The sequence below is a fragment of the Biomphalaria glabrata genome, chromosome 1, assembly GCF_947242115.1.
Source record: "Biomphalaria glabrata chromosome 1, xgBioGlab47.1, whole genome shotgun sequence".
NCBI lineage: Eukaryota > Metazoa > Mollusca > Gastropoda > Planorbidae > Biomphalaria > Biomphalaria glabrata.
In genome coordinates this window covers 246,547-267,038 of record NC_074711.1, presented here as the reverse complement: position 1 = coordinate 267,038, position 20,492 = coordinate 246,547, and the positions used below count along the sequence as shown (strand labels likewise).

At 29.7% G+C, this 20,492-nt stretch overlaps 2 protein-coding genes across 2 annotated transcripts in view; both read left to right on the top strand.

The window, feature by feature from the left end:
• Window positions 1-5,204, top strand: part of LOC106059773 (mucin-like protein) — a 39,156-nt gene extending 33,952 nt beyond the window's left edge. The window contains exons 13-19 of the mRNA XM_056018504.1: window positions 1,059-1,220; window positions 2,176-2,298; window positions 2,405-2,524; window positions 2,938-3,063; window positions 3,362-3,484; window positions 3,929-4,174; window positions 5,053-5,204. Of these exons, the coding sequence (XP_055874479.1) occupies window positions 1,059-1,220; window positions 2,176-2,298; window positions 2,405-2,524; window positions 2,938-3,063; window positions 3,362-3,484; window positions 3,929-4,174; window positions 5,053-5,204 (1,052 nt within the window). The remainder of the gene's footprint in view (window positions 1-1,058; window positions 1,221-2,175; window positions 2,299-2,404; window positions 2,525-2,937; window positions 3,064-3,361; window positions 3,485-3,928; window positions 4,175-5,052) is intronic.
• Window positions 5,205-5,353: 149 nt separating this feature from the next.
• On the top strand, window positions 5,354-10,458 carry LOC129927239 (signal peptide, CUB and EGF-like domain-containing protein 1). The gene is made up of 9 exons (XM_056035238.1): window positions 5,354-5,423; window positions 5,821-5,949; window positions 6,053-6,184; window positions 7,432-7,488; window positions 7,794-7,919; window positions 8,121-8,231; window positions 8,791-8,910; window positions 9,057-9,179; window positions 10,139-10,458. Exons 1-9 carry the CDS (start codon window positions 5,354-5,356, stop codon window positions 10,441-10,443), a joined length of 1,173 nt encoding a protein of 390 aa, XP_055891213.1. The 3' UTR covers window positions 10,444-10,458.
• The last annotated feature ends 10,034 nt before the right edge of the window (window positions 10,459-20,492 follow it).

The window sequence follows — 20,492 nt, the reverse complement described above, 5'->3', positions numbered from 1 at the left end:
ATTCAATAAGACAGAGCAAAAAAAGTTTTAAATAAGTGTGACCTTTTTTTTTGTGTTAATGACATTTTGAAATAGTTTTTAAGCTGATTTAAATGTTATAATTTTCTCAAAATAGAATCAATATTGATTTACATACTAATGCACTTGATCTACTTTACTTGCTTTTGTAAAAATTCTACTTTTCAACCTATCATCTTCTCTAGTCACACATTATCTATCACAATGTTTGTGCTATATGTGTTCTATGATTTCATTGTAAGTAAATGTTTTATATAAAAGTATTGAGAGCCACAAGCATTTAGCAAAATCTAACATCAAGGGTTTACAGCACAAGAAATATCATTTTAAATTCTTCCCATGCATCTAAAATAAAATATAGCCTATGAAAATGTATTGTTAGATTTTAATAATATTTAACAGTTAGAGAGAGACTATGACTACTTATGTTACATATTACATATCAACAGTGAGCTGTCTTTACATATACTGATCGAGAGATGCAATTAGTGTTATTGTCTCTTCTTGTGAAAGGTTTGATGGGATTATATTGTCTCTTCTTCTGGTGAAAGGTTTGATGGGATTATATTGTCTCTTCTTCTTGTGAAAGGTTTGATGGGATTATATTGTCTCTTCTTCTTGTGAAAGGTTTGATGGGATTATATTGTCTCTTCTTCTTGTGAAAGGTTTGATGGGATTATATTGTCTCTTCTTCTGGTGAAAGGTTTGATAGGGAAGGGAAAAGGTTATTGGAAGGAGGAGTTGCAAAATTGGGTTGGTAGTTTGGGAGATGAAGGTAGTAGGAGATATTGCTGCAAAGGAAACAAAGGGAGATAAAGTGTAATATGGTGGTAGGAGAGTGTTGAAGGAGGAAATGCAGGATGGATATGATTGGTCCACAAGTATGGCTGGAGAAGTGAAGTCATGCCAAGTGCAGGAAAAACAAAGACTTGATAGCTCAGGACACATGCTAGCCACCTGGGCAGAGAATAAATCCCTTTGCTTATAGAGGAGAAAGAAGTTGCAGGTTTCTTAATGCTTGTTCAAAAATATGTTTTCAGGAGATTTTTGTAGTGAGAACTATAATGCCTGTAGAGCTAATCCTTGTGCTGTGGGTCAAAGCTGTACAGACCTGACACCGGAACAACAAGGTATGAATCAGACAGGCTATGTGTGTGGACCTTGTCCAGTTGGATTTGAAGAGCAAGGGGGCAGATGTATAGGTAAGTGATCAACACCATTTATATACTTCTTTTTCTTGTAGAACTTGTCTTGTGTAATAGTTTCACTAATTGTTAAATCCATCATAATGATCTGTAAATAAGTAAATGTGTATTTTGTGTGTGGGGGGGATAAATGTTTGTTTTAATTCTATGTAATCTGTTACCCTTATTAAAAATTTGAAACAATAATATTAAGTTATAATTTTGTTTGTTAAATGTCGTGTGTTAAATGATTAAATAGTACGTTATCAACTTAAAACATGACAAGTCTGTGAAGCCACATGTTCTTTACCTGTATGTTGATATATGTGCATGCTGCTAGTAAAGTTAATGGTAAAAAAAAAACAACACTTGGGCATCTGTTTGTGAAAAACATTCATAAGAAAGAAAAAACATTTTAGAAATAAAAAGCACCCTAGAGTCAGGATTTTGTCATTTTACCATCACGAGACACTCATTACAAAGACAAACAGACACAAAAACTCCTTGCATTCAAATCATTAAATACATTTCAACTATCTGATAAAAATATTTCACAAAATGTATATTTTGTTTTCTATAGTTATAATGTTTTGTGTGTAATGCTCAATTTGTAAGACAAAATTCCTTATGGATAATAAAGATTATTATTATCACTGTGCACAACTGCAGGAAATGTCCAGTGCTTTTGGAAGAGAGGTTTTAAGTCTCTCAAACACACTAATGAAATTTGACGGTGATCAACTTAAAATATAAAATTAATTCATTTACATGATTTTTAAAACATAAACTAATTTTTGTACCTTGTAGTTATCTTTAAAAAAAACATGGATGGTCTACTCTGACAATCTGGAAGTTTATAAGACAAATATTTGTATTAATCAAACTAACATGTAATTAAATTTATGGGCTTTTAAAATTTTCATAGAAAGAAAATGATGATTGTTTTTACTATTTCTGACATTCTGTTTCTTAGACATCAATGAATGTAAAGATAATTTGACATGTCCACAAGGATGTGAAAACACTGTTGGATCCTACATTTGTAGCTGTAACATTGGTTTCAGATTGAATACACTCAACACAAGCATTTGTGATGGTAACATTTGTATTGTTTTCTATTTCTATGAATTAATAGTGGTAAAATTGTAAACTAGATCTATTTGGACCACATATTTTGGCTGTTTGATTTTTTTCTGTGCTAGATATCAATGAATGTGAAGAGAACATAGATGACTGCTCACAAACTTGTGTCAATGCAATTGGAAGTTACTCTTGTAATTGTTTCAATGGATATACTCTCCAAAGTGGAGTTTGTGAAAAAAGTAAGCTGAAGATAAAATATTTTTTTTCTTTTGATGCTTATTGATTTGTACTAATTTTGAAAACTTCAAGGCCCTAATATATTGTATTTTGAGTTGCTCACATCTATTGTGATCTTCAAAAACTTGGCAAACTTAACTTGTCTTATATTATAACATGCATGTACATGTTTGTGCATATTTTCACACCACTAACAAAATGCTCAGCATTTCATTATTACGATAATTCTAAGCATTCTTTCTAAGATAAAGAGAGAAAACAAAATTTAACTGCAAATGTAATTTTATTCTTTCATATTAAAAACATTCATTATATATATATATATATATATATATATATATATATATATATATATATATTATTGAATAATACTTGTAGTTGCTTGTTAATATTGCTCAACCTAAAATAATTACAGATTCAAGTAATGTAGAGCTGTGCCAAGCCCTGAATTGTTCCCAGCTATGTTTTGTTAACAATGGTATAGCAAGGTGTGATTGTCAAGTGGGGTTTGCACTTCAGGGAGATAACAAAACATGCACAAGTAAATATAAAATACAATTATAAGTTTTCTTGCATTATACAAAATTAGATGACAAAACAATCAGAAATGTATTTCTTATATGATCTTTTCTTATATATTAGACTAAGTGTAATTTCTGATTTCTTAATTTGTTTTATGTAGGGTTTATACATCTTTTTCTTTATATTATCTTTTTGTAAGCATCATAAAATAATTTAGGAATATTTTTAAGATCAATGTTATATGTTGCAAAATTGATAATAAATTATTTGGAATTCTTTACTGCAATTACAAAATAAAAAGCTCTCTTCCTCTTCAGATATAGATGAATGCAGTCTTGCCAAGAAGCCCTGTAGTCAAATTTGTACAGACACTTATGGCAGATTTACTTGTTCCTGTTATGCTGGTTTTAAACTAGGAGCAGATAGAACTTCTTGTACAGGTTGGCATTTATTTTAGTACATTAATAGTCAAATATATTGGCAGAAATAAAAACACTCTTTCCATTTGTTCTGAAGTTTGTTTTTTTTCTTCATTTTATTGGGAAAGAAAAAAAAAAGCTTTTAAAATTCAATTTGAAGAATTATTTACATTTGCAATAAGTGTTCTCTAATGTCTTATAAAAGTCATTTATTAATGCTATCATCCCATGATAAATGCTGTGTTTAAAATGTAAAATTTATAATTGCTATAAAAATACACATTTATGATGATGTTGGCAAGCACTGTTTTCTGGAAATGTTCAAAGTAACTGTGTGGTTTTAACCAAACAAAATATTAATGAATAGTAACTTACATGCTAACTCCATTGAAATCCAAGGATAATAAATTGCTTTTTTTTTTCTGTCAAGCTTTTTACTTAATAAGAAAGGTCTACACATTTCAGCTTGTGAGAAGTCCTTCTATGGTGTCAACTGCAATCAATCCTGTCAGTGTAGTGGGCACGGGACATGTGATCCTGTCAGAGGCTGTGTATGTGACATAGGCTGGGAGGGAGTCAACTGCAACAATGATATTGATGAGTGTACACTAAGGACAGACAACTGTTTGATTGGTGATGTTTGTGTTAATGCTTTGGGAAGCTATTCCTGTGTTTGCCCTATTGGATATGTTAGAAATGGAACTTGTCAAGGTCAGTACTTTTGACTACTAATACTACATTACTAATGATGTTGTCTTTTAAGCTTTTTTTCCCTTTTTTTTAAAAGTCATTTAGGGCTGTATGAATTATTTCTTTAAACAGATTTGTTGATACTTCCTTTAACTCTTTCTCTTTGTAATTATTTTTCACATTTTGCTGAAATTATCCATTTTGTTCATTAGTATTTCACTACCCTGTTATAATTAAACTTCAATTACTTTTTTGTTTGTTGTCAGAAAATGTTTTGTTTGATAGAGAAGTGAATGCATGCCATTTTTATTTAAAACAAATTAATGTTTAGAAAACCTTTTTGATTATAGAATTTAAAAATGAAGTAGATCTAGACAATATGTAGTTGATATTTTAAAATCCAAATTAAAAAAAAAGTATTATTATGATAGATATTAATATTTTCATGAAATTTAAATTATAACATGCCTAAATCATAAAAATTCTTGTCTTGAGCTCATTATCCCATGTCACTACTATCCAGAAAATTAATCAAAAGAAAATAGAGCATTTTTTAACCCCTATTCTTTAGGTATATCTAAAGAGATTACTTTCACTTAACATAATCAGCCAGGATGATGGCTGCCTTGGTATGTAGCATGTGTTTAGGATTGTCGTTATGATGGCCATAGGTGCGAAATTTGCTTGTCGCCATCCTGCAGGAGGTTTGGACTAAGACATAATAATCTTAATGCCCGATGGAACATCTGAAACTTATAAAGTTATGTTGAACAGAAAATTCTTTTCTCATTCCTGGAACAACGTCTCATCTCCTCAAATACTATAAAAATATAACAACGTATACATTTATCACTACTGCCTAAAAATGCTATATTTGTTTCTATTCTATTTTGTTTTAGATATAAATGAATGTGTTGATCCTGCCCTAAACAACTGCAACCCACTTATTGAAGATTGTGTCAATAACTTTGGTAGTCATGTCTGCAACTGTAAGCCTGGATATGCAAGAAATGATAAAGGGGACTACATTAGTATGTTCCACATCAAATAATTGACACAGATTTATTTTCTTGATAAACTTCATTATCAATTTAGACATTAATTCTAGAGCTAATAAAATGTTTTAGAAATCATTGAATCCAAAAAAAAAAAACTCAAGTTGCTCTGTTACAATCTCCTCAGATATCAATGAATGTGCTAATGGGGACCATCAATGTCAACAAATCTGTGTTGATGTGCCTGGAAAATACAACTGTGATTGTAACTACGGGTATAGATTAAATGATGATAGGCTAACATGTCTACTAGGTAATTATTAAGTATATCTATCCCTGACTCTCTCTTTCTCTACTCCAACTTTCTTTTTCTCTCTCTCTCTCTCTCTGTTTATATAGTTCGTCCATTGTGGTTTGATGATGACCACTTTTGTCATCCAGGTGGGGGGGGGGGGGGGGCTGAGGGCTTTGCACTGGTTTTTTTTTTTTGCCTCCTCATGTGGCTGGTGAGACCAATGTGAGCCCATAATGTTCGGCTGCACACTGGGCAGGTTATTCAAGCTGGAGCTAGTGTCATTGACCTTGCATTTTTTTCTTTTATTTTTTTAAATAGTTACTTTAAGTATTATAATGTTCAAATAAAAAGCTAATGAATTTTTTTGACACTTCCAGTGAAAGATGTATGCAGTGATTTTGAGAAACTGAACTGCTCTCAAGGATGCACAGTAGACTTTAAACAGAACACTTCATATTGTTTTTGTGCTGATGGTTACAATCTAGTTGGCAAAGACACATGTGAAGGTAAGGTTTATCTTAATTATGACATTAGTGTATAACTGGAATCTTTTCTAGGATAGGAAGTTTTAAAATGAAATTAACATTCACTGTCACAATTTGGTTACAGACATCAATGAATGTGAAGTATCAACAAAGAACTTGTGCAGCTTCAAGTCTGGATGTGTTAACAGAGTACCAGGATACAGCTGTTCATGTCCCCCTGGGTCAAGTTTGGACAATGATGGACGCAACTGCAATAGTATAACAAATCTTAAATACTATTTATAAAACAATGGTTAAAAACTCTTATGGAAATGCTTTCAAATGCTTTTTTTGGTGATCTGTGAGATTTTTTAAATAGAAATGTTTCATTTCTTGTTATGTTATATTGATTTTTTTTACAAAGCTTATATCAACTCATTCTGTCTGTCTTTCTGGTAAAAAGTTATTTCTCCCATACCCAATCTCGGATCAAGCTTATTTCTTTTACCTGACAACACAAGAATCAATTTAAAAAATTAACCGATTAGTTAATTAACTATGGGTAATTAATTATTTTGTTTTGTATCTCAAACAAGGGAAATAAATTGTAATTGGCTGAAGGGGTGTTATAAGCTGAATTAGTCTACTTTGTAGGTCATTGCCTGAGTGAACACAAACCTGAAAAATAGGTCGAGACTATAGAAACAATAGATAACTATACATTTTTTGTGTTCATAAGCTCTCCACTAGCAGAATGGTTATCATGTTGGCTTGAGCCATGAGTTCCATCTTCTCCTCCTTTCCTTTTTTTTTTATAAATGCTTTTTTATTGTTAGTCTAGATCTATTACGATTTTAATTACATGACTGACCCAAACTAATTGATAAACCTATGCTTAATATAAGCTTGGTTTTTTTTTTTAAGTAATATAAATATATTTTCTTGTTTAAATAAAATAAATTTGTTGTGTTTAATGTTTCAAGACATTGATTCCAATGTTTCCTGCTTACAGACTGTAGTAGCACAACTTGGGGAGTCAATTGTTCAAGATCTTGTTCTTGTTCTACTGGAGCATTAAGATGTGATAATGTTAGTGAATGTATTTGTAGACCTGGATATACAGGTATATACAAGATTATAATACTATGTTAACTCTGTGCTCTGGATAGAAATTCTTATTTATTTCTGTAAGAGTTTAGGCTAGGATGTAATTATATTCAAATCTGAAGGAACATCCAAAACTTGTAAAACAAATCAATGACATTGTGATGTAAGATTCATTGTATTTTTTATTGTCCTTTATTTATTGTTATGAATGTAAAATCAGATTTAATGAACATATAAATAATACTTTTTTCTCACAAGAAAACACTTAAAATGCGACTAAATAAATCTACCAAGAACTAGATCTAATTATTCCATCTTATTTCCCAACCCTAGGAGTTTTCTGTGATGTGGATGTGAACCAGTGTACCAATGGGGAATTATAGTGTAATGACAGACAGGATTGTGTGAGTCCTATAGGTCCTGATTCATGTGTTTGCAAATCTGGTTACAGACTTAATGGCACATTGTGTGAAGGTCAGTAAACAAAATAATTGATATGAACTTTTTCTTACAAGAACTGTTTCTTAAAAAAAAGATTTAAGAGAAATTATCAAAACAAATTTTTATCTAGTTGTAAGATACCACAGATAGTTCAATGTCATTTCATAAAAAAATAATAATAATTGTAGTTAACTCTTATTATGAATGTTTGAAAACTTTTCCTAAATGTTCATTCAACAAATTGTATTAATTAATTAACATATTGTTCCTTTATTTATTTATTTAGTGTACCGTAACTTTATGTGTGATATGTCATAAATGTTTCTTGAACTCTTTAGATGTCAATGAATGTTTGGATCCAAGGTTAAACACTTGTCAGCAGACATGTCAGAACTCTGTTGGTAGCTACAGCTGTGGCTGTTATAAAGGATTTGCTTATAATGCATCAACTAACACATGTGATGGTAGGAAATACCTTTTATTTTATAGCCTTTGTTTTAATTTGATTGGTAATTTATAAGAAGTGTGGTTCAGCACACTCACTAGTTAAGTTTAGTTTAGTTTTGAAAAATGTAACTTTTTTTTGTCTAATAATGATCTATGTTAGTAGATCCTCTAAAAGATAACATGCATCTAATCTAGTGTTTCTGTATTTTGGTACTCAGATATCAATGAATGTGCTCGACAAATAGACAGATGTATCAACACATTGGGCAACTACAGGTGTTCATGCACACCTGGCTATGTCCTCAACAGAGATGGATATACATGTGATGGTAAGATTATCTTATTTGTGAAAAACAATCGATTTTGCTGGCTTTTATTAGATAATAGTTGAGACTTTGAATGAGATGTTGGCTCCTTAGTAGCAGTGAAGTTGAAAAAAGAAATAGTACTGATTCCTTTAAACATTTATATGCAATTACAAAATGAAGAATGTTATTAATTATTGTAATTGATTTGGAAATGCGATGGATAATAGCTAAAACACTCTGCTTTTATCTGTAATATGAGTCTTGCTTTAGAAATACATTAAATCAGGTTTTTAGACTGTACTGAGTTTGAGTTCTAAAGGATGTGCATGATATGTTAGGGAAAGAGAAGAAAAGAATCATTGTGCTGATCAGGCCACTTCATTAACTGTCAACCACAGATAATCCATGAGCTCTACATATTCTAATCTTTATGATATTAGATCTCTAAAGGGAACTTTTTCTTGGTTTTTATCATAATTACCTCAATTTTTAAAAATGGATATCTTGTCCATTCATCTTTATTGATAGGTCATTTTAAAATTTGAGTTTCATTCTGATGGTAATCTTTTTTTGTTCACAGTGACCAGTGTGTGCACCAACAGTTCACTTTGTCAGTACCAGTGTATTAATGTCAATGGCAATGAAACTTGTTTCTGTCCTAAAGGACAAGCTTTAAACAGTGATTTGAGAACCTGTAGAGGTTTTTTTTTTTTTTTTAATATTTTCTGCAAAATGATTGAGGCTTAGGTTTAAATAATGTTTTACTATTTTTGTTTCTAATATATTTCTTTTTTTCATTTCATATTTAGTGATGTCTTTATATAGAAATTGTATTATTTGTATCAGATGTAGACTTGTGCAGCTCTAGTTCCTGTAGTGATCTGTGCAGTGAAACACCTGACAATACAAGTGTTATATGTTCCTGCCCTCCTGGTAAATCTTTGGCTGCCAATGGAATTATTTGCCAGTGTAAGTGTATCATATAGTCTCTTAAAGTATTTTCTTTATTTTAGAATAATATTTATAGACAGTTGTCACGTCCTTAAAATTTTAATAACAATGAATAAATTATTATAATATAACTACTTATATAGCCTATCTATAATATGAAGCAGAAAGTAAGGCGTATGTATATATGTATGTCCCAAATAGAAATCAAAACCGTTAGACCAATTTTGATAAAAACCTACCCAGTGTGCAGCTGAACATTCCAGGCTCACATAGGACACACCAGCCACATGAGGAAGCATAAAACCCCTGTGCAAAGCCCTCAGCCCCCTGGATGACAAAGTGATCATCATAGAACCACGATGGACGAACTATATATATTTATACCTGACATGAACATTTCATTTGAGCTGAACATAGGAGTTGTACTGATACTATATTTGGTCTCAATACCAAAAGTATTGCAATCTGGTCACTGTGCATACTTATAGTGATTATCCTGTTGAATTTAGTATATTATTGAATTAAAGATTTAAATACTAACATGATTTATATTTTGATTAAATACATTTCAGTGTGGGATATTTAAACAAGAGGCTAAGTAAGCTAGAGCTTGGCTTAGCTACATAGCAAAGGAGCTAGAGGTTTGATACCCAACTCGAGTTGAGCTGTGTTTACTGAGTGCCTAAAGGCAGCACAGAAAACCATCTCCCATATCCCCTCTTCCCCACTGATCCAAAAATGAATACTCCGAGCATCATATTAGCATGAATGTGGGCCTATATAAAAGCTATTTTAAAAAATTAATATATGTACAAGAACATATCTATTTTATTTTACTAAGTTTATACTAAATGTTTTGTGTTAAAAAGCTTCTTGTTGGCTCTTTAGTATAGCTTCGAAATCGGACTTCGAAATAGTGATTAAATAATTGTCACAATTAATATTACTAGTGACAAGATTCATATGTATCTCCACAGCTTGCAGTGACAACTTCTATGGTAAAGACTGTAGCCAACAGTGTAACTGTAACAGCTTTCATTCAACTTGTGACAAAACAAATGGAACTTGTCTCTGTAACAAGGGATGGACTGGTCCAACATGTGATGATGATGTAGATGAGTGTACAAATACCAGTAGCTGCAATAGTCTGAAGAATGAAAAGTGTGTTAACACACCAGGAAGTTATTCATGTTCATGCCAAACTGGGTATTACAGACCAATTGCAACACAAGACTGCACAGGTAAGGATTATATATATACCGGTACTTTAAACCAATGTTAAGTAGAAATACATGTATAGTGTTCAAATCTTGAAATCTTTACTATAAAAGCCAAACATAATAGAAATAGCAGGTTAGCAAGCTTTACAGAAAGACTTGTTACAGATGTTGATATACAGGGTGACCCAAAAATAAGTTTACAGTTATTAAACTACCTTTCATATGGTGGAAGCTACTTGCTTAGTAATACCAATAAAAACATTCCTCAGAGTATAAATTATCAGTTTTAATTGTAAACATGATAGCTATGATAGCTACATTGTGATAAAATAGTTGATACTTGTTTATGTTGGTGTAACATTGTGAGAATGTGTTTTAATGTGTTATTGTCTTAGTATCTTTCATCAGTTCATGTGTCATTCTAGCTTAATAAAGCCTTGTTTTAGGTTTCTCTACAGTGTTACTTTAATTCTTATTACAATGTATTTAGTTAGAATAAGGCATGAAATGATGAAAGATACAATAGGTCAAATACTAGTATCTGTTGTAAATAATAGCAAGTAGTGTAGCAAGTAAATATCAACACTTGTAGCAGTAGTATGATTGATAAACAAATAGTAGTTTATGTAGTATAGTATATAAAAAAAACACTAGGTAGTTTGGGGTGGTAAACCTGTAAACCTACTCTTGGGCCACCTTGTATATAGAAACTGAATAATTTTTTTTGCAATACTTTGGAAACCCAAACTTTTGTTCTAGTATGTAAGACTTTATAAAAATATAATACATTGCTCATTATTTAAATATGATTGTATAATGCAATCTGGCTTGGTTATTACTGTTGCAAGCCTATTCCATAAACTGACTCAAAGCATTGAATATAAAATATTAATGATAAAGTTTACTAATTATTACACATTTAAGCATTCTTTTTAAAAATATCTCTAATATAAAAAGTTAAGCTCACTAAAACAACTTAAATCTCCTCACTAAGTCATTGCAATGTGCTAAATTAGCCTTTCTGATTTCATGATTATCCATGTAAGCTGTCCATTTCACACACTAGAAAATGCATTTTGTAATATATTTAGTTACTAAACCTTATTTTTTATATTAATACAATAGACATTCTTCTATTTTATAGGTCTGATATTACAGACATCTGGTAATGTCTATATGTCAATAAATACATTGAGAATGTTATGTCAATGATTAGATTAAGAATGGTAATGACTTAGTGTCAATGATTAGATTAAGAATGGTAATAACTTAGTGTCAATGATAACATTGCAAATGGAAATGTGTTAGTGTCAATGATTAGATTGAGAATGGTAATGTTTTAGTGTCAATGATTACATTCAGAATGGTAATGTCAATGATTACTTTGAGAATGGTAATGTCTTAGTGTTAATGATTAGATTAAGAATGGTAGTTTCTTATTGTCAATTATGTCATTGACACTGGTAATGTTTTAGTATCAATGATTACATTGAGAATGGTAATGTCTAAGTGTCAATAATTACATTGAGAATGTTATGTCAATGATTAGATTAAGAATGTTAATGACTTAGTGTAAATGATTACATTGAGAATGGTAATGTCTTATTGTCTATGATTACATTGAGAATGGTAATGTCTTAGTGTCAAAGATTAGATTAAGAATAATATGTCAATGATTAGATTAAGAATGGTAATGACTTAGTGTCAATGATTAGATTGAGAATGGTAATGTCTAAAAGACAATGCTTACATTAAGAATAATATGTCAATGATTAGATTAAGAATGGTAATGACTTAGTGTCAATGATTACATTGAGAATGGTAATGTCTTTTTGTCAGTGATTACATTGAGAATGGTAATGTCTTAGTGTCAATGATTAGATTAAGAATGGTAATGTTTTAGTGTCAATGATTACATTGAGAATGGTAATGTTTTAGTGTCAATGATTACATTGAGAATGGTAATGTCTAAGTGTCAATAAATACATTGAGAATGTTATGTCAATGATTAGATTAAGAATGATAATGACTTAGTGTCAATGATTAGATTAAGAATGGTAATGACTTAGTGTCAATGATAACATTGAAAATGGAAATGTGTTAGTGTCAATGATTAGATTGAGAATGGTAATGTTTTAGTGTCAATGATTACATTCAGAATGGTAATGTCTTTTTGTCAATGATTACATTGAGAATGCTATGTCAATGATTACTTTGAGAATGGTAATGTGTTAGTGTCAATGATTACATTGAGAATGGTATTGTGTTAGTGTAAATGATTAGACTGAGAATGGTAATGTGTTAGTGTCAATGATTGGATTAAGAATGGTAAAGTTTTAGTGTCAATGATTACATTTTGAATGGTAATGTCTTAGTGTCAATGATTAGATTGAGAATGGTAATGTCTTAGTGTCAATGATTAGATTGAGCATGGTAATGACTTATGTCAATGAAAACATTGAAAATGGTAATGAGTTAGTGTCAATGATTAGATTGAGAATGGTAATGTCTTAGTGTCAATGATTAGATTGAGAATGGTAATGACTTAGTGTCAATGATTATATTGAGAATGGTAATGTGTTAGTGTCAATGATTAGATTGAGAATTATAATGTGTTAGTGTCAATGATAAGATTATGAATGGTAATGTGTTTGTGTAAATAATAAGATTGAGAATGGTATTGTGTTAGTGTAAATGATTAGACTGAGAATGGTAATGTGTTAGTGTCAATGATTAGATTGAGAATGGTAAAGTTTTAGTGTCAATGATGACTTTGAGAATGGTAATGTGTTAGTGTCAATGATTACATTTTGAATGGTAATGTCTTAGTGTCAATGATTAGATTGAGAATGGTAATGTCTTAGTGTCAATGATTAGATTAAGAATGGTAATGACCTAGTGTCAATGATTAGAATGAGAATGGTAATGTCTTAGTGTCAATGATTACATTAAGAATGTTAAGTCAATGATTAGATTAAAAATGGTAATGACCTAGTGTCAATGATTAGATTAAGAATGGTAAAGTTTTAGTGTCAATGATGACTTTGAAAATGGTAATGTTTTAGTGTCAATGATTACATTGAGAATGGTAATGTCTTAGTGTCAATAATTAGATTGAGAATTATAATGTGTTAGTGTCAATGAAAAGATTATGAATGGTAAAGTTTTAGTGTCAATGATGACTTTGAAAATGGTAATGTGTTAGTGTCAATGATTACATTGAGAATGGTAATGTCTTAGTGTCAATGATTAGATTGAGAATGGTAATGTCTTAGTGTCAATGTTTAGATAGAGAATTATAATGTGTTAGTGTCAATGATTAGATTAAGAATGGTAAATTTTAGTGTCAATGATGACTTTGAAAATGGTAATGTGTTAGTGTCAATGATTACATTGAGAATGGTAATGTCTTAGTGTCAATGATTAGATTGAGAATGAAAATGTTTTAGTGTCAATGATTAGATTGAGAATGGTAATGTGTTTGTGTCAATCATTAGATTGAGAATAGTATTGTCTTAGTGTCAATGATTAGATTGAGAATTGTAATTTCTTATTGTCAATTATTTCATTGACACTGGTAATGTCTTAGTATCAATGATTATATTAAGAATGGTAATGTCTTAGTGTCAATGATTAGATTGAGAATTTTAATGTGTTAGTGTCAATGAAAAGATTATGAATGGTAATGTGTTTGTGTCAATCATTAGATTGAGAATAGTATTGTCTTAGTGTCAATGATTAGATTGAGAATTGTAATTTCTTATTGTCAATTATTTCATTGACACTGGTAATGTCTTAGTATCAATGATTATATTAAGAATGGTAATGTCTTAGTGTCAATGATTAGATTGAGAATTTTAATGTGTTAGTGTCAATGAAAAGATTATGAATGGTAATGTGTTTGTGTCAATCATTAGATTGAGAATAGTATTGTCTTAGTGTCAATGATTAGATTGAGAATTGTAATTTCTTATTGTCAATTATTTCATTGACACTGGTAATGTCTTAGTATCAATGATTATATTAAGAATGGCAATGTCTTAGTGTCAATGATAACAGTGAGAATGGTAATGTCTTATAGTCAATGTTTACATTGGGAATGGTAATGTCATAGTGCCAATTATGACAGTAAGAATGGTAATGTCTTAGTGTCAATGATTAGATTGAGAATGGTAATTTCTTAGTGTCAATGATTAGATTGAGAATGGTAATTACTTAGTGTCAATGATAACATTGAGAATGGTAATGTATTATTGTAAATGATTTGATTGAAAATAATAATATCTTAGTGTCAATGATTAGATTGAGATGGTAATGTTTTAGTGTCAATGATTACATTGAGAATGTTAATGTCTTATTGTCAATGATTACATTGAGAATGCTATGTCAATGATTACTTTGAGAATGGTAATGTGTTAGTGTCAATGATTAGATTGAGAATGGTAATGTCTTAGTGTCAATGATTAGATTAAGAATGGTAATGACCTAGTGTCAATGATTAGAATGAGAATGGTAATGTCTTAGTGTCAATGATTACATTAAGAATGTTAAGTCAATGATTAGATTAAAAATGGTAATGACCTAGTGTCAATGATTAGATTAAGAATGGTAAAGTTTTAGTGTCAATGATGACTTTGAAAATGGTAATGTTTTAGTGTCAATGATTACATTGAGAATGGTAATGTCTTAGTGTCAATAATTAGATTGAGAATTATAATGTGTTAGTGTCAATGAAAAGATTATGAATGGTAAAGTTTTAGTGTCAATGATGACTTTGAAAATGGTAATGTGTTAGTGTCAATGATTACATTGAGAATGGTAATGTCTTAGTGTCAATGATTAGATTGAGAATGGTAATGTCTTAGTGTCAATGTTTAGATAGAGAATTATAATGTGTTAGTGTCAATGATTAGATTAAGAATGGTAAAGTTTTAGTGTCAATGATGACTTTGAAAATGGTAATGTGTTAGTGTCAATGATTACATTGAGAATGGTAATGTCTTAGTGTCAATGATTAGATTGAGAATGAAAATGTCTTAGTGTCAATGATTAGATTGAGAATGGTAATGTGTTTGTGTCAATCATTAGATTGAGAATAGTATTGTCTTAGTGTCAATGATTAGATTGAGAATTGTAATTTCTTATTGTCAATTATTTCATTGACACTGGTAATGTCTTAGTATCAATGATTATATTAAGAATGGTAATGTCTTAGTGTCAATGATAACAGTGAGAATGGTAATGTCTTATAGTCAATGTTTACATTGGGAATGGTAATGTCATAGTGCCAATTATGACAGTAAGAATGGTAATGTCTTAGTGTCAATGATTAGATTGAGAATGGTAATTTCTTAGTGTCAATGATTAGATTGAGAATGGTAATTACTTAGTGTCAATGATTACATTGAGAATGGTAATGTATTATTGTAAATGATTTGATTGAAAATAATAATATCTTAGTGTCAATGATTAGATTGAGATGGTAATGTTTTAGTGTCAATGATGAGATTGAGAATGGTAATATTTAAGTGTCAATGATGACTTTAGAATGGTAATGTCTTAGTGTCAACAATTACATTAATAATGTTATATCAATGATTAGATTAAGAATGGTAATTTATTATTGTCAATGATTAGATTGAGAATGGTAATGCCTTAGCGTCAATGATTAGATTGAGAATGGTAATGTCTTAGTGTCATGATTTGATTAAGAATGGTAATGTTTTAGTGTCAATGATTACATTGAGAATGTTAATGTCTTATTGTCAATGATTACATTGAGAATGCTATGTCAATGATTACTTTGAGAATGGTAATGTGTTAGTGTCAATGATTAGATTGAGAATGGTAATGTTTTAGTGTCAATGATTACATTGAGAATGTTAATGTCTTATTGTCAATGATTACATTGAGAATGCTATGTCAATGATTACTTTGAGAATGGTAATGTGTTAGTGTCAATGATTAGATTGAGAATGGTAATGTTTAGTGTCAATGATGACTTTGAGAATAGTAATGTGTTAGTGTCAATGATTACATTAAGAATGCTATGTCAATGATTACTTTGAGAATGGTAATGTCTTAGTGTCAATGATTAGATTGAGAATGGTAATGTCTTACTGTCAATGATTAGATTAAGAATGGTAATGACCTAGTGTCAATGATTAGATTGAGAATGGTAATGTCTTAGTGTCAATGATTACATTAAGAATGTTAAGTCAATGATTAGATTAAGAATGGTAATGACTTAGTGTCAATGATTACATTGAGAATGGTAAAGTTTTAGTGTCAATGATGAGATTGAGAATGGTAATGTTTTAGTGTCAATAATTAGATTGAGAATGGTAATGACTTAGTGTCAATGATTACATTGAAAATGGTAATGTGTTAGTGTCAATGATTACATTGAGAATGGTAATGTCTTAGTGTCAATGATTAGATTGAGAATGGTAATGTGTGTGATAATCATTAGATTCAGAATAGTATTGTCTTAGTGTAAATGATTAGATTAAAATTGTAATTTCTTATTGTCAATTATTTCATTGACACTGGTAATGTCTTAGTATCAATGATTATATTAAGAATGGTAATGTCTTAGTGTCAATGATAACAGTGAGAATGGTAATGTCTTATAGTCAATGTTTACATTGGGAATGGTAATGTCATAGTGCCAATAATGACAGTAAGAATGGTAATGTCTTAGTGTCAATGAGTAGATTGAGAATGGTAATGTCTTTGTGTCAATGATTAGATTAAGAATGGTAATGTTTTAGTGTCAATGATTACATTGAGAATAGTAATAATTTAGTGTCAATGATTATATTGAGAATGGTAATGTGTTAAATTTAATGATAAGATTGAAAATGGTAAGGACTTAGTGTCTATGATTAGATTTAGAATGGTAATGTTTTAGTGTCAATGATGAGATTGAGAATGGTAATGTCTTAGTGTCAATAATTAGATTGAGAATGGTAATGACTTAGTGTCAATTATTACATTGACAATGGTAATGTCTAAGTGACAATGATTACATTAAGAATAATATGTCAATGATTAGATTAAGAATGGTAATGACTAAGTGTCAATGATTACATTGAGAATGGTAATGTTTTAGTGTGAACGATTACATTGAGAATGGTAACGTCTTATTGTCAATGAATACATTAAGAATGCTATGTCAATGATTACTTTGAGAATGGTAATGTGTTAGTGTCAATGATTACATTGAGAATGGTAATGTCTTGGTGTCAATGATTAGATTGAGAATTTTAATGTGTTAGTGTCAATGAAAAGATTATGAATGGTAATGTGTTTGTGTCAATAATAAGATTGAGAATGGTATTGTGTTAGTGTAAATGATTAGACTGAGAATGATAATGTGTTAGTGTCAATTATTTCATTGACACTGGTAATGTCTTAGTATCAATGATTATATTAAGAATGGTAATGTCTTAGTGTCAATGATTAGATTGAGAATTTTAATGTGTTAGTGTCAATGAAAAGATTATGAATGGTAATGTGTTTGTGTCAATCATTAGATTGAGAATAGTATTGTCTTAGTGTCAATGATTAGATTGAGAATTGTAATTTCTTATTGTCAATTATTTCATTGACACTGGTAATGTCTTAGTATCAATGATTATATTAAGAATGGTAATGTCTTAGTGTCAATGATAACAGTGAGAATGGTAATGTCTTATAGTCAATGTTTACATTGGGAATGGTAATGTCATAGTGCCAATTATGACAGTAAGAATGGTAATGTCTTAGTGTCAATGATTAGATTGAGAATGGTAATTTGTTAGTGTCAATGATTAGATTGAGAATGGTAATTACTTAGTGTCAATGATAACATTGAGAATGGTAATGTATTATTGTAAATGATTTGATTGAAAATAATAATATCTTAGTGTCAATGATTAGATTGAGAATGGTAATGTTTTAGTGTCAATGATGAGATTGAGAATGGTAATATTTAAGTGTCAATGATGACTTTAGAATGGTAATGTCTTAGTGTCAACAATTACATTAATAATGTTATATCAATGATTAGATTAAGAATGGTAATTTATTATTGTCAATGATTAGATTGAGAATGGTAATGCCTTAGCGTCAATAATTAGATTGAGAATGGTAATGTCTTAGTGTCATGATTTGATTAAGAATGGTAATGACTTAGTGTCAATGATAACATTGAAAATGGAAATGTGTTAGTGTCAATGATTAGATTGAGAATGGTAATGTTTTAGTGTCAATGATTACATTAGGAATGGTAATTACTTAGTGTCAATGATAACATTGAGAATGGTAATGTATTATTGTAAATGATTTGATTGAAAATAATAATATCTTAGTGTCAATGATTAGATTGAGAATGGTAATGTTTTAGTGTCAATGATGAGATTGAGAATGGTAATATTTAAGTGTCAATGATGACTTTAGAATGGTAATGTCTTAGTGTCAACAATTACATTAATAATGTTATATCAATGATTAGATTAAGAATGGTAATTTATTATTGTCAATGATTAGATTGAGAATGGTAATGCCTTAGCGTCAATAATTAGATTGAGAATGGTAATGTCTTAGTGTCATGATTTGATTAAGAATGGTAATGACTTAGTGTCAATGATAACATTGAAAATGGAAATGTGTTAGTGTCAATGATTAGATTGAGAATGGTAATGTTTTAGTGTCAATGATTACATTAGGAATGGTAATTACTTAGTGTCAATGATAACATTGAGAATGGTAATGTATTATTGTAAATGATTTGATTGAAAATAATAATATCTTAGTGTCAATGATTAGATTGAGAATGGTAATGTTTTAGTGTCAATGATGAGATTGAGAATGGTAATATTTAAGTGTCAATGATGACTTTAGAATGGTAATGTCTTAGTGTCAACAATTACATTAATAATGTTATATCAATGATTAGATTAAGAATGGTAATTTATTATTGTCAATGATTAGATTGAGAATGGTAATGCCTTAGCGTCAATAATTAGATTGAGAATGGTAATGTCTTAGAGTCATGATTTGATTAAGAATGGTAATGACTTAGTGTCAATGATAACATTGAAAATGGAAATGTGTTAGTGTCAATGATTAGATTGAGAATGGTAATGTTTTAGTGTCAATGATTACATTAGGAATGGTAATTACTTAGTGTCAATGATAACATTGAGAATGGTAATGTATTATTGTAAATGATTTGATTGAAAATAATAATATCTTAGTGTCAATGATTAGATTGAGAATGGTAATGTTTTAGTGTCAATGATGAGATTGAGAATGGTAATATTTAAGTGTCAATGATGACTTTAGAATGGTAATGTCTTAGTGTCAACAATTACATTAATAATGTTATATCAATGATTAGATTAAGAATGGTAATTTATTATTGTCAATGATTAGATTGAGAATGGTAATGCCTTAGCGTCAATAATTAGATTGAGAATGGTAATGTCTTAGTGTCATGATTTGATTAAGAATGGTAATGTCTTAGTGTCAATAATTAGATTGAGAATTATAATGTGTTAGTGTCAATGAAAAGATTATGAATGGTAAAGTTTTAGTGTCAATGATGACTTTGAAAATGGTAATGTGTTAGTGTCAATGATTACAATGAGAATAGTAATGTCTTAGTGTCAATGATTAGATTGAGAATGGTAATGTTTTAGTGTCAATTTTTAGATAGAGAATTATAATGTGTTAGTATCAATGATTAGATTAAGAATGGTAAAGTTTTAGTGTCAATGATGACTTTGAAAATGGTAATGTGTTAGTGTCAATGATTACATTGAGAATGGTAATGTCTTAGTGTCAATGATTACATTGAGAATGGTAATGTCTTAGTGTCAATAATTAGATTGAGAATTATAATGTGTTAGTGTCAATGAAAAGATTATGAATGGTAATTACTTAGTGTCAATGATAACATTGAGAATGGTAATGTATTATTGTAAATGATTTGATTGAAAATAATAATATCTTAGTGTCAATGATTAGATTGAGAATGGTAATGTTTTAGTGTCAATGATGAGATTGAGAATGGTAATATTTAAGTGTCAATGATGACTTTAGAATGGTAATGTCTTAGTGTCAA

Excerpts from the sequence above, each read along its gene's own strand:
- LOC129927239 (XM_056035238.1), top strand. The coding sequence starts at position 5,354 with ATGGGGACCATCAATGTCAACAAATCTGTGTTGATGTGCCTGGAAAAT. Across the intron at positions 5,424-5,820 it reads AACTGTGATTGTAACTACGG|TGAAAGATGTATGCAGTGAT; the intron begins GTATAGATTAAA and ends TGACACTTCCAG. Across the intron at positions 6,185-7,431 it reads TGATGGACGCAACTGCAATA|GTCCTGATTCATGTGTTTGC; the intron begins GTATAACAAATC and ends TGAGTCCTATAG.